The sequence below is a fragment of the Lycorma delicatula genome, chromosome 6 (genome assembly GCF_047948215.1).
Source record: "Lycorma delicatula isolate Av1 chromosome 6, ASM4794821v1, whole genome shotgun sequence".
Lineage (NCBI taxonomy): Eukaryota > Metazoa > Arthropoda > Insecta > Hemiptera > Fulgoridae > Lycorma > Lycorma delicatula.
Genome location: NC_134460.1, coordinates 20,758,170 through 20,773,480, shown reverse-complemented (window position 1 = coordinate 20,773,480; position 15,311 = coordinate 20,758,170). Strand labels below are relative to the sequence as shown.

The 15,311-nt window shown below is 28.0% G+C and overlaps 1 protein-coding gene across 1 annotated transcript in view; it reads left to right on the top strand.

Moving 5' to 3' along the window:
* LOC142326715 (protein croquemort-like) overlaps nt 1–14,457 on the top strand; it is a 121,347-nt gene extending 106,890 nt beyond the window's left edge. The window contains exons 7-10 of the mRNA XM_075369361.1: nt 1,210–1,501; nt 4,013–4,086; nt 6,374–6,616; nt 9,684–14,457. Coding sequence (XP_075225476.1) covers nt 1,210–1,501; nt 4,013–4,086; nt 6,374–6,616; nt 9,684–9,801 — 727 coding nt within the window. The 3' untranslated portion in view covers nt 9,802–14,457. The remainder of the gene's footprint in view (nt 1–1,209; nt 1,502–4,012; nt 4,087–6,373; nt 6,617–9,683) is intronic.
* Nucleotides 14,458–15,311: the final 854 nt, after the last annotated feature.

Below are 15,311 nucleotides of genomic sequence, written 5' to 3'. Positions count from 1 at the left end.
GAAATGCTTTTCCATGATGATGGATTAGTTAGAAAAACACAACAAATAGGTAGAAAGGAACGGTTATGAAAAAACTGGATTTGTGTATGTTCTATACATGATGACAAATGTTCTTCACATATCCTGTTTGGACTCCAATTGATGTTGAACAGACATACAGGTTCAAAAACTTCAGCTTTACACCTATTACCTATGCATTTATGTCAAATGGTATTAGACCTCCAATTGAAAATGCACCTGATATTTTGATAATTTAATCTGTAATAAAAAAATGGTGTGTCTTAAATTTGAAGCAATACGGTAATTGTATAAACTGTACAGTTAATTTACTGATAACTGTAATATTATTTCTAATAATTTAAATTATTTAGATTTAGATAATTAAATAAAAATTAAATCTTGAATTAATAATCTGTTAATGTTTACGACTCATTTTCCATTATGTTGTTAAACTACTTGTTTTTTTTGTGAAAAAAATATTAAAATGAAACTGATGTTTTTAAACGCATTGGCTACAGGCTGCAAGATGTTGTGGTTGATGCTAATGAATAGCATACAACATTTTACCACAAGATTTGACAGTTCATGATTCTTTTATACTGTACTTTAATAGTACAGTATTTTCATGAATAAGATTTATTTGATTTTTGAAACTGTTTGATCTTAGCAATTAACTTACAATATATTTAATATTAATGAAAAAACAGTTTAATGATCTGTTCTCAGCAAATGGAAAAGATTTATTTACTTTATCTGTTTTTTCAACTTAGCATTCATTAAGAATGAGCTGACAGCTCTGAATGGTGATTCAACACATTCTCTATGCAGTATTCTTCTTTAGTGGAACTGTCACAGGTATCAAGAAAGCATTCTTCATGATGGTCTAACCTGAGCTTTTTCTTTTAACTACAGTATCCTTACTTCCCTTTCAAATCATTCTACATTTCTATCCTTCTTCTTCCTCTTTCCCTCACACCCTTGATTTTTCCTTCAATTATTACTTTTTTAATACAGTCATGTATTAAAAAACTAGGATGTGGGCAATCTAATTAACTTCTTTTTTGAATGAAATCCAAGTAATAATTACATTTAGTAAAAAATTAATTAAGATTATAAAATAATTACTATTAATGAACAAACTGATTTAGTTTTATTGCCATTTCTGAAATCTCATATAAATACATAATTTTTCTTTTTTATTAATTTCAGATCAATCTCATTTACATACCTGGAGGATAGAACAGTAAATGGTATTCAAGGTTTAACCTATATATTAGATAAAGAATTATTAGATAATGGTACACATGTTAAAGAAAATTTATGTTATTGTAGCGGTGAATGTTCACCGTCCGGTGTAATTAATGTAACAACATGTCACTATGGTGCTCCAGCTTTTGTATCATATCCTCATTTCTATCAAGCTGATCCTTATTACTCAGATTTAATAGATGGAATGTTACCTGAAACTGATAAACATCAGTTTTACATCACAATTGAACCGGTTAAGTATAAGTACTTGCAATATAAAAATTTTACCCAGAACAAAATACAAAATCATAATAACCTCTGTAAATGTTAGTAAAATATGTGCCTAAATTTTGAACCTAAAATTTTACTGTTACTAAAAGAAGTACCACAATTACAGACATACTTCATTGGCAATTGCTCATTATCAGTACAACAAAGTAAATATGTCTAGCAATTTCTTAAATGGGTAGATAAATGTTATACTTCAGCAAATTAGCCATTACAAAAACTTTTTTCCCAGGATAACTGAAAAATATTAATAGAAATTAAAATAAATAGATCTAATTCCATGCGTAAAAAAAAAAGCTGAAATACTGAGCTAACATGATGAAGAACTCAAACTGAAATGATGGGTTTTCACTTCATTTTGGATGAAACTCAAAGATAACATGAATATAAAGTGCATTCTCAACAATTTACAGATAAAATTTTGGTGATGTATATATTTTATACACAATTGTTGATATGAAAAAATTGTCACCTGCTAACCAATGTAAAAAGTAAAACAATATAATTTACAATTAAATCTTTGATGAAACCCAAAAGAAAACTTGCACTATCTTCTAAATTTTATTCTGAAATTTAGAGATTAAAAATTAAATTTAAATTGAAAAAAGTAAGAGTAAAATAAAGGTAGTTAGATAAATATTTTTATCATAATTATAAATTATATATAAACCACATCAAAAATGGATAGGATTGCTACTTCCCAAATAAAAAAAGTATTACCTCGGCATGGATAGATCAAAGTAAACTATAAAAAAAACCTTGATAATCAGTGTTTAAAAAATATATAATTTACATGAAAAATTAAAAAGTTGTCTAAGATACGTTCACCATCTTCAGAAATGCTAAATATAAAATTAAACCGGTTGAAACAGAAGATCTTTTTAGATTGATTTATAAAATCAATATTTACAATTTCGGTTATACAAAGCAAACTAAAAGAAAGATTAAAACCACAATAAAGGAGTATTAAGCTCATTAGATATAAAATAACGACATTTAAGACATTTTTTAAGGACATTTTATAAAATGTCCATAATAAATAGGAATTAGTAGATAGCTGGAAAACTTACTTTATTAACCATTCTTGCATTAAATATTCTTTTTAATATATAGAGTGAAAGGAAACCATAATCTAGTAGCTTTTTTGGAATATTAGTTTTAATAAAAATTTCTTAGTTTTAGTTTTCTATCATATAATTTAAACTTCATTAAAAATCTTTTTTAATGGAGAGAATAATTCTTTAAATGATTTAAAGTCAATCTATCTTTATCTTTCTTAAGTGAAATTTTAGCTCCTAATGAGAGTTACATTAAGTCATGGTGTGCAATCATAGTACCACCGGGTTGGTCTAGTGGTTAACGCGTCTTCCCAAATCAGCTGATTTGGAAGTCGAGAGTTACAGCATTCAAGTCTTAGTAAAGCCAGTTATTTTTACACGGATTTGAATACTAGATCGTGGATACCGGTGTTCTTTGGTGGTTGGGTTTCAATTAACCACACATCTCAGGTATGGTCGAACTGAGAATGTACAAGACTACACTTCATTCACACTCATACCATCCTCATTCATCTCTGAAGAATTATCTAAACGGTAGTTACCAGAGGCTAAACAGGAAAAAGAAAGGAAAAAAAAGAAAGGTGCAATCAGAGTTGAAAGTTTCAGTGGTTTAGTTTATTTTTGGGCTACCTTTACACTTTCAACTGGAACTATTAATCAGTGATTATTTTTATTAATCTATTTTACAAATAACACAGGTAAATTAATTTTGTGGTTTTCAAAGGCATTGATTTTTGTTAATTATTATTTTATCATAATAATTTATTTTGTCAATACATAAATTCCTCAGTATCTGATGATGATGGTGGGGGTTGTTTAAACTATCAAAATGGCAGTGTAGTTTTAGAAGTTTCATATTTTTTTGTTTATCTTTAGAGAAGGAAAGGAGTTGATAATCATAAAAATAGCCAAAAAACTGATAATGGTGAAAATGTAGTAATTATACAGAATAATTTTCAGTGTTATTAAACGCATTAAAAATAAAATAGAATTCACAGATATCAGCTCATTTGTGTCATATACAAAGCTTTATTTATGTATGAGAAAAGTATAGTTTTTAAAAATCCTCATTAAAAAAATTAATCATACAACCCATATTAGTAACTTATACTATTAACTAAAATACAAAACTTCTTAACTAATTCAACTTTTTAATATATATAAGTAAATAAAATATTTGATTTGGTTTGCTGTTTAAAAAACTAATAATTTATTACAATTAAATATAAAATTAGAATTTGTTCTTGTAAGTTATATTTATGTATAAATTTTAACTTTTTTTACATGATTACCAGTAAAAATCAATGAACTGTTTATTTAGTGACTATTTTTATCTAACTAACAATAAGTAATAATAAGTCTAAGCATATTTAAATTACAAAATTAAGAAATTAAATGACTTTCATCTTAACTTACAGAATGTTGGTATTCCATTGGATGTTGGTGCAAGACTTCAAGTAAATCTATTATTACAACCTCTGAGTGGCATTGAGTAAGTACTAGCAATTAGTTTTATGTTAAAGAAGTAATTAATATATGATAAAGGAAATTTGATTTTAAATAATCATTAAAATAAAAGTGCATACTTTTAAACAACATGTAATTCTCATTAGAAATGTATAAGTTCATAATTTCTCAGATAAGTAATATGTTTTGTCTCAATGTATTAGTACTGCTAATTGATAATAATTTGTTGGTACTTATCGGTTATCTGCCCACCATGTCGTTAGTTAGTTTTTAGAAGGCGCCACTGAAACACTACATTGAATTAAGAAAATAAATAAACTTAACCTACGCTCTTTTCACTATAACCTTGACTAGCGTGTAGGTTAAGTTTGGTTAGATTATATTTATAATTTTATTTATTTATTATCTTATTTCAATATAGCATTTCAGTGGCGCCATCTAAGAACTAACCAGCCACAGTTTGAACCCATTGGAATGGAAAAATATGTGGCGGGCAGATAACAAAAAAGTACAATTTTTTTTTTTTAATTTAAAAATGTAATCAGAATTTTCCCATTACTTATAAAGCAATGTGTGACTATATATATATATATATAGTCACACATTGTTCTATATTGTTTATTCAAACATTGTTTTATATATAATAAGTTTTTATATAATAAGATGTTTATTTGTAAAAAGATACTGTTTCATAAATCAGAAAAGAATTTATAAATATCTTAATGACTAATAAAAAAGTAAAATCAACATAACAGAAAATGAAAGAATTGCTTTAGAAAAATTATTTCAAATTAAAAAAAAATAATAGAAAGTTATTGTATGGAAAATTAATAAAAATTAAAATTTTACGCAGAAACAGTGAGTGTTATTTATTATATGTAATGTTTGTGGACAGCTGCTGTACTATACCTGATTAAATTACTTTTTATGACAGCGTTAATACACAAACACACTTTCTGATTATTGATCTATCAATCTTTATTAAATGTTATACGATTGTCAATAAAAAAAATCATCATCTATTCATTGACCCTAGAATTTTTATGCCCTCTTACTTGAATTAAGTGGCCCAGATTTACCTGATTCAGCCATTAGCTTTACTGTGCAATCATCAAATGGAATCTTCTGTCCATTGTTTCTTACCACAGATCACAGAAACAGCCTCTTGGACTAAGTATCAAACAACATCAAGGATGAACTGATCCTTTCATCAAGGTCCTGGCACCCTCATTATGGATGGTCTACCAAAGTCAGACTACTCCAACAGAATGGATAATCTGACAATATGCCCATCAAGTATATCACGATAGTTTACCATCATATCCAGGATTGGGTATACTCCTGAAGGATACTGGAAGTGAAAAAAAGATCATCATTAGAATCAATCATACTACCTCTGTGCATCTAAGAGTAATAATTTAATTTTTCAGAATAATTATTACTCAGATTTTGCAATAATAATGTATACTTTAGAAAGGAAAACTTCTTAACTCTTAATGATCAATATGAAAAACTCATAATTCTTCGGAGTTATATTGTTAAGTATAATACTTTGATTATTCAAACATAATTCATAATTTTGTATTCAATACTGCTTGATTTTCATATAATAAACGGTAAAGAAGCAATTATTTCTTTACACTTTACACCAAAATATTTTGTCTCAGAACGTAATTTTAATAGATAACACAAGTTTTGAATTCATATTGTCACCGAATTACTCCAACAGCACCTGACACCTTTTATGAACTTTGTGGTAGTTTTAAAAGAGCTATTTGTGCACTTCATGAGGTAGTCCTGAGAATGGCTGTTGAGTCTGGTTGCTGAGCTGCGATGTCAGCTCAGTTTGATGGGTTGTAGTTCTCCCTGAGCAGTGCTCATCCGGTTCCATCTTCACCGCTATGCATTCTGGTGCTTGCAGGCTTCATGCTGGGCCAGTCAGACCTGCTGCTCCAGTGGGGACATTGGCATCTGCCAAGAGGGGCCGGCCAGGGGACTTCCTTCCATATCTTCTTGATCTTGTGGTGATCCAAAAGTGAATGTTTTTGTGTTACCTTGTTGCTGCTTATAAAGGCGCCTGCTTGTGGTTGCATGCTCAGGTGGCTTGGTAGAGGAAGCGTATGTACTGGTGCATATGTGAACTCTAAGCTGCCCCCAACAACTTACCAACTAGCATCACTTACCATAGGAAGCACAACATATGGCAAAGGTAAATACGTCCAACTCTTTTTTAAAGCTTCAACAACGACTTAATAGTGATACAATTTTATCAATATTTACTACACGCAATATATCTGTTTATTTTTTTTTAGATTATACAGCAAAGCACCAAGAGTATACTTCCCAATGTTATGGTTTAATCAGCGTGCAACTATGCCTCCAGACATGGCAGCTTCTTTGAAACTGTTTATAATGATGCCAACAATTTTAATAGGAATTGGATGGGGTTTCATTATTGTGGGTTTAGTGATCTCTTTTATTTCATTAGCAATACTTTACAAGTCAAACAGAAGAAGAAAAACTGCATCACATTTTACAGATAACATTATTACTGTGTAAGTAGCTAGTCATAAAAATATTTACTTTTTCAAAGAATGTTTTTTGTTAATATTATTTAAGTATACTAAAAGAACATTTACTTAATAAATATAGCACTCTCATACGTTTTCCTCATTGTAACCATAAAAAAATATTAAAATTAACACATGGAAGTTTAGAATAATTATAAACAACTCCACTTCATTTATATTAAAACATATTTTGCTCTCCTTAGCAAGTCTAAGAAAATTAATAAAATTTATATATAAGGGCTGTTTCATAATTGACTTTCAACTGGTTATTAAAGATAAACCGATTATAATATCATATCTGCAATACCTATAATTTCACTACAAATCATCTGCTCCCCACTCTTTCAGTGTCAGCTAAAGCAAGAATTAATAAAACACGGAAACTATTACCAATGTTCCTACAAACTGTGAGGTTATGGTGTAATTTGTTTTTTGCAACTATATAAAGTGTTGATGCAATCCTTTAAAAAATAAGGAGATAAATGCGATTGTATACATACATATATATTTTTTTAGTAAGGTTCTAATTGTAAAAAGATACTGCTACATAAATCAGAAAAAATTAATAAATAACTTATGATTATTAAAAAAAAGGAAAATCAAGGTAACAAGAAATATAAGATTGGCGCTTTAGAAAAATCATTAAAAAAAAACAGAAAGTTACTGTAAAATAACTTTTTATTTATGTAAAATAAATAAAATTAAAATTCTAATTAGAAGTAGTGGGTGATGTTTACTATATATAATGTCCATGGACAGCTGATGTACTAAAATTTATTAACTGAACTGTTTCAGAAATTAATCCAAAACTATAGCAAATGATTCTCACAAAGAATGTCTGTAAGGCAATGTGTGGTATATCTGTGTGACTCATACAAAAGGCTTTACTTGAGATGTTTTACCATCCCTGATACAAACTAGACTTAATACCTTAGTACATAGTAGAATTAGTTTACTAGAATTACCTGACTATCATCTTTCTTCACCAAAATGGAAGATCTAGAAGGTTACTTACTTAGAAATATGAAATAACTGAAGAATTCAAGGATAGGTTTAATAACTTGTTAGTACTCCAGTGCAGTATTTCTTTGGTGGAGAGTCTGCAAAAGCTGCTGTCAGAGAATGATAAGGAACTGATTCTAAGAGATGACTGAAGTTAGGTAGCTGAACCATTTTTTATTTATTATTATATACATGTATCCAATAAAACATTTTCTTTTTGATTTTTTCTAATCAATTGGAATACAATTCTGGAACAGCTGTAGTAAACTAATCATATATTTAGTAAAATATTAAAAATAGAATATATTAGTCAGTTTTAAAAATATCTTTAAAATTATTCTTTTTTATTTGAAATTATATACAGCCATAATATAGCTTGTAACGAAGTTCAGGAACTGATCTTCTATCGATGTCAATCTATCTTAGGCATTATGCAAATTAAACCACAATAAATAAACTACACTCAAATGCTCCCTACATCTATTTTAAACATAACTAGAAAAGAAAAGGCTAGCTTAACCTAGTTTAAATCAACTATATCTGATGGGCTTTCAAAAAGACTGTAAACTATTTCAACCTCTCAAATAACTGAGGAAATTACAGATCTTTGTTTGAGTTTTTCTTTCCTTCACTCTCCCCCCCCCCCACCATCACATTGCTCTTGATTCTTTCTCCCTAACTGGACAGATACTGTAGAAATAGGATAGGATCAGTTACCAAATTGAGGAGAATGTATCTGTTCTTGCTGAAGGCAATAGACAAAGGGAAACCTACCGATGATGGAGAAATGGTTTTGTTAATAGAGTTATCTAGGAGCTACTTTTCCTAAAAATCTCAATTGCAAGTCAGGATACCTATTACATAAGATTGGTTTTCTTTGGCTACGTTAGTTCTCATTGATTCTACTGTAGAAATTCATACTATATAATTAACTGAGTAGATGTATCTAATGCACTTTTAAGTATTTTTTTCTCAGACATTGTTATTGGCCATGAAAATTAAACAAAAATATTATTATTAAAACTTCTTAATGTGAATGTTTGTTCCACAAAATACTTAGCAATAATTTTAATTTATATAAAATGGGTTTTATATGGATTAAGCATCTAACATATAAAAATGTGAATATACTAACTTCATTAGTCCCTTTTTCTTCAGCATAAACCTAGTACAGGTCTATCAGACACTAATGAACACAACTTAGTTAAAAATACATGCAGGAAGGATACTGAAAAAGGAATGGATAAAGAAAAACACATTAAAAAAATTATAGCAAGAATGACATAATCCCATTCAAGTCTCAGTTTTTAAGTCTACCTACAAGCATTTTTTGGTGAATATATCTATAGATTAACTGTACATAACAACAAAGCTATGTATTTATGAACCAGTATACCTCTCCTAGCCAACAGAACTGATAAATCCAGTACTATCATCTTTAGAACTTATCCTGAAGTCACATATTTCTGTGTAATAGTAGAACAAAATTTAATACTATTCACAAAGAGGCATTTCCAGCTGAAAATTAACATGCAGCATGAGATACATAAATCAATTCTGTTTGTAAAGAAAAATAAAGCAAGAACAGGATCAGATTCCCAGAAGGAATACCCTTATCCAACCGTTTCCATTCTATGGAAAGCTGAAGTATCACAAAATAAACTATATAAACTATATAGATGACCACTGAGAAGTAACTTTTGATTTAAATTGCAAATAAAATAAGTAAACTTTTATATGATCTTGTTTCTGTGTCCTACAACACCATAGAAAGGTGATCAATGACTATCAACTCCTGAGAGTTGATATTATTGTCATTAAAGTAGAATTATTGTCTACTTTACCAGAACCAACATAAATATAAAAGATGTGCATAAAAGTGTATTTAAGTACAGGTATGTGTGTGTGTGCGCGCGCGCACGCGCGTGTGCACATTACATATTAGACTGATTAAAACAGTAACAAAAAAATATAATATAAAATATAGGATTATCTGTACCATTAACTGGCAGACAATTCATAATTATTACTGACTAAATTTCATTTTCAGGCAACTTCAGGCGAATGAAAATTTAGAATTAAATGTAAAACAACCATTAATGGAAGAGATGGAAACGACAGTGAACAAGAGTATTCCTTCAGGTCAAACACATAGAATTATTGCTTAATTTTAATAATATTTTCACATATCAAATTAAAATGATTATTACCATATCTATAAAGAAAAAACATAGGTATAAATTCATAAACATAAACTGTTCATTATGAACAAGAAAACAGTTACGATTCTATGTTTTAAGTAAGTTTTACAACATATGTTTATAACATGGTAGTTTACATACTTATATGTATTATAACACAAATATGAATTTATTTTTATAGTAGTATAATCTACATTAAAGCATAAAAATATAAATGTTTTGTAATATTTACTTTATTGTAATAATTTAGGCTATTAAATTCACACTCATTCATTAAAATGTCAACAGGTACTTTAAAATATACTGATAATGCAAACACACATACGTACTTTGACTTTAAACAGTGATACAAAGTATAATTGATTGTACTTTGTGTAACTGTGTACGCTGTATTAGTGTATACTTCATTTACACAATTAATTGTATACTTTTAAAGTACAATTAACTGTATTTTGTATAATTGTGTGTGATTTATGTTCCTGATTTTAGAAATGAATCAATTGTTTATAAATTCATCATAAAAATGCTTTTAAAAAAATATTAAGGATTATATGGTTTTTATAAAAATATTAATCACACAATGTAATACTTATAGCAAACAGTAAATGGATTTCAGTGTTTTATTTAAAGAAAATGAAATAAATAAAATCATCTCAGGATTAGAACATCAGTCACAGGTCCAAGCTAATAATGTGTAAATGAGGTGATTCAGGAAGGTATTATGTACTTTTCCCCTTTTTTTTCATTCTATAAAAAGTTGACAGATTTAAAACTTTGTTGCATATCTAGAATAACTAGAGTAATCTGGAATGTTGTATGAATCGTCAACTAAATCTACAATTCTGATAAAATCATTCTGAATACCAAATTAATTTTCAGATAAAATTTAAAAATAAAAATAAATGTTATTATGTCACTGAAGTTCAACTGAACTTCATCAAACATAACAGTGAGATCAATTAAATTAAAAATATATATATATTTACAGAAGAATCTTTTTTGGCTTGATTTTTTTTTCTATTGATAGCAGGTGACCAAAATGAACTACTGTATTACGCAGATTAAATGAGTAAATGTAATTCTACGCAAATATTAATAAATTCACAATTAATATAATTCATCTTACCAGCACGTTGATATGTTCTCTAGATCTTTTGGCTTACTTGGAAGTCATCATCAGGAATTAAAATTAATGCATTTAAAGTCAAAAGTTTAAAATGTTGAGTTATATTTGAGTATACTAGTAGGACTGGGACAGTCATGACTGTTTTTAAATTTTTGATTTTAAATGCATAAATTTTAATTCCTGATGATGGCTTCCAAGTAAGCTGAAAGATCTAGAGAACATATCAACGTGCTGGTACGGTGGATTATATTAATTTATTCATTTAACATATCAGCGGTACCATGTTTGAGAAATTAACAAATATTAATATTTCATCCAAGTATTACAAACCAATATTTGCATATCATCTTACAGAAAAAGTCCTGAATAACCTTTCAAACTTGCAAACTTCTAAAGTCAAACTTATGCTGACAATTTTATGCCGACAATGTTCTGATTAGTTATGCGTCAGCTTCCTTTTCTTCATTTCTCCCATTTTCAGACTTGTTTTTTGTTTGAATTATTATTAATTCAAAATTGTGACAAAATTTCACAATAATATATAACCAAATATTAGAGGAAAACATAATTTCATGTTTATGTATTGATGTACATCAAGTAAAACACTGTTCAAAGTGAGTCTATTAAAAATTTATATTGATAAAATAACTCACATTTATTTACATGTATTACAGTTATATCCTTGTCCCCTTCAATATAATCCTCATCAACCTACACAGTTATGCAATCTTGTTTTCCTCTGGTTAAAGGTGTGAAGCAGATCAGTTTCTGTCATCTATTTTAAACACAATGTCATACATTGTGTTTACTTTACTACATTAACTGATTTAGAACATTCTCCTTTAAACATAGATATGGGAAAAGAACAAAGCCAGATGGTATCAAATTTGGGAAATATGGAGGATGTTCCATGTAGTAGTGTCTGTTAGCCAAAAACTGCTTCACAGAAAGAGCTGCGTGAGAAGCCACATTACCCTGATGAAGAAACAAATTATTTTTCACAAATCTAGTAATTTTTTTTATTTTTTTTCTGCTTTGTCAAAACTTCCTTATAATAATACTGACTCACTGTTGTGCCTTTCAGAACCTATTCTTCAAAAATTATGCCCTTGACATAAAAAAAAAAAACAAAATGAGCATGGCTTTGAATTTTTTACAAGCTATTTTCATTGTTGGTGATAATGTTTATCAGTGCACTGGCTGTTGTTTCATTTCAGGATCATACTGGAAGATCCAGGTTTTGTCACAAGTGATGGTTTTTTTAAAAAAGTTTGGATAAGTATCAAGTTTCTGCAGTATGTCAGAGCAAATTTTCCATTGTCTTTGTCAATGTTTATGGCCTTAGCTATCATTCAGATACTGAGTCAAACAATCTAATTAATTTTTTCTACAATTCACATCTATTGGTATTTTGTTCAGCTTTACTAAAAACTTCAAACTGACTTGTTCATATTTTAAGCTAAACAATGACTTGCAATCAACTGAACAGCCTAAAGTGTTGATGTTTGTTATACAGTTACAGACGCTTGAAAGGTGCCAAAGTGCTCATGATCGGTTCTCAATGCTTTCTCTGATAAATAGAAACACAGTCTCATTATTTAATAACCACACCTCGTACATATTTTAATTACATTTTTTGAGGGAAAATTATACACACATCAGTGATTAATATAAGAGAGAAAAAAAAACATGAATAAATTATTTAATAATATGTAAGCATATACAATGTTATACACACTGTATAGAATTTTTAGGCTGTTTGAATGTAAAGTTACTTTTATATGGATTTGAATACTAGATCGTGGATACTGGTGTTCTTTGGTGGTTGGGTTTCAATTAACCACAAATTTCAGGAATGGTCGAACTGAGACTGTACAATACTTCATTTACACTCATACATATCATTCTCATTCATCCTCTTTAAGTAATACCTGAACGGTAATTCTCAGAGGCTAAACAGGAAAAAAGAAAAGCTGTTTGAATGTATGATTGCTAGTTCAGAAGAAGCGAATAGGTATTTAAGTATAATGCTTGAAAACTAAACACCATCTGTGCTATTTGACTATAGATTGATGGGGTTTTCCTACTAACTAAAAACAGGCACTAAAAACCGTTTAAAAAAACTCAAAAAAGATCTTTTGGTCGTATAAAAAAAAAAAGAATTACAATGTAACATATTTTATTTCATTCTTTGTGTAAAGTGTAAATTAGTTTTATATTTTTCTACTATAATGAAATATGTAAATCATTTACTTGCTATAGAAATTTATAATGCAGTTAACAACTCAATATAGATTAGAAAACGTAGCCATTGATATACAGCAGCCCTACTTAAGGTGTATGAAGTAATATTCGCACTAATACTACAGTGGAGGGAATACTGAACCATGACAGATTGTCATAAGTAGCAAGAAGCCATCCATCATTAGTCAAGTAATCCATCTCCACCCTGTGTATCAACTTAGCTTTCTAAACCTTAATAAGTAACATTTCAATATCAAATATAAAAACTATTGAAAAAACTGATATATAGTTTTTAAATACAAACACATTATGTATTTTGAAAAAGGAGTGCCTTAATTGGATCACCAAAACTGAAATTTTCTTGAGAAAGAACAATTAAAAAAAGGCTGTTCCTGTAAACTGAAATTTGAGTAAGCAAACCCACTGTGTCTTGTCAGATCAATTCATGTAGAACTTGAATGCAATTATTGCTATTTTATACCAGTTTTGATAACTTTCTCTTAATGGATTATTATTGTATTTTAAATTTAACATTGTATTAATATGTAATCCCTCTGATCAATTATCAAAAAAATAAAAAAATAAAAAATAACATGGTGCCAAGTTATTATTATTAATAATTGGCAGTGAATGCTGTGAATTCAGATAAAAAGAATTTTTTTTAAAAACATACTACCTTACTAAAAGACAGGATGACATTTTATTTACATAAAAAATTATCTCAGTTAATTATAGTTCATTTTGAAAACAGCTCAATTATTATTTTTTTGTATTAAATAGATAACTTTTTAAGAAATTCTTTGGAGTAGAGTTAGATATAGAATAGATAAATAGTTAGAAAAAAAAATTACTTCTTTACTTTAATGAAAGAACTGTTAATATAATTTAATTATAGTATTTATTCTGGCTGCCTGAACAAATAAATAATTGACAATATATTTTGTGATGTTTAGCAAGTATAAATTTCTTATTTTAAGTAAGATAATATAAAAACTAGAATATTAATATTAGTATTATAGCAATCATTATTGGCTGTAATCTGTGATTAGCTTTGTTATTAAAGCAAAACATTTTTTAATTTGTGTAAAAACATTTTTTAATTCAAATTTAGTTAATTATAGTTTATGTAGCATTAGGAAGTAATTATGTGTTATGGTTATGATAAGAATTGTAAGCTAAATTTCTTAAGCAAATAATTTAGATATGACTGTTAATGTTAAAATGTCAAATAAAAATAATTTTGTTTATTGTTTACTGAATTGACTCTAAAATTGTTTTCATTTTATCATTTATTTTAAATTTCTAATGATGAAAAATTAGTTTGTTCACATTATTTTATAACTAGTTTCACCTAAAACTACTTTACTCTAAAAAATTTTCAACATATGTAGAGAAAGCAAAAAAGGCCAGGTAGTTTCAAAAAGTTAATAATCAGTTGATTATCATAAATAAATAACATCATAAAAAAAAAATAAGTCATAAATTATCATTTGTACTAGTTTGAACATAGTAATACATTACGAGTATAAACTTATATTATATTTGATTTTAGAACATGATAAACAAAATATTTTCCTTACCACAACATTATAAGAAAGAACTGACTAAAGTGCACATACAATATACACAGAAAATCAACGACACATACATCTATTCACAACACATCAAACAACCCAACCTTATTTATATAAACCATCTGATTTTAGAAGGAATATCCACAGACTATTCAAACACAACATCCTGTCAACCGAAAATCATATAGAACTTGATACTACAAAATACCAAGCACATAAATGGATATATCAACAGATTCATTGATTAAGTAAATAACTGAAAATTAACTTTGAAAAGGTCTTCTGAAAACAAACTACCAAATACTTAAATTTATTTTAGAAGTACAGAATAAAACAAAACACATAGTGAGTAAAAACAAACAGCAAAAATGGAAAAAAGAAGTAACAAATAAAAAAAAATTCACCATTACATCTATCCCTCACAAACATAATAAACTTTTAAAAAAAAACTATGATAAAAAATTACTTTTAGAAATTGGTGCCAAACTGCAAGCATAAAAATAACTTAATAGCCCATAAGTTGGCACACATTT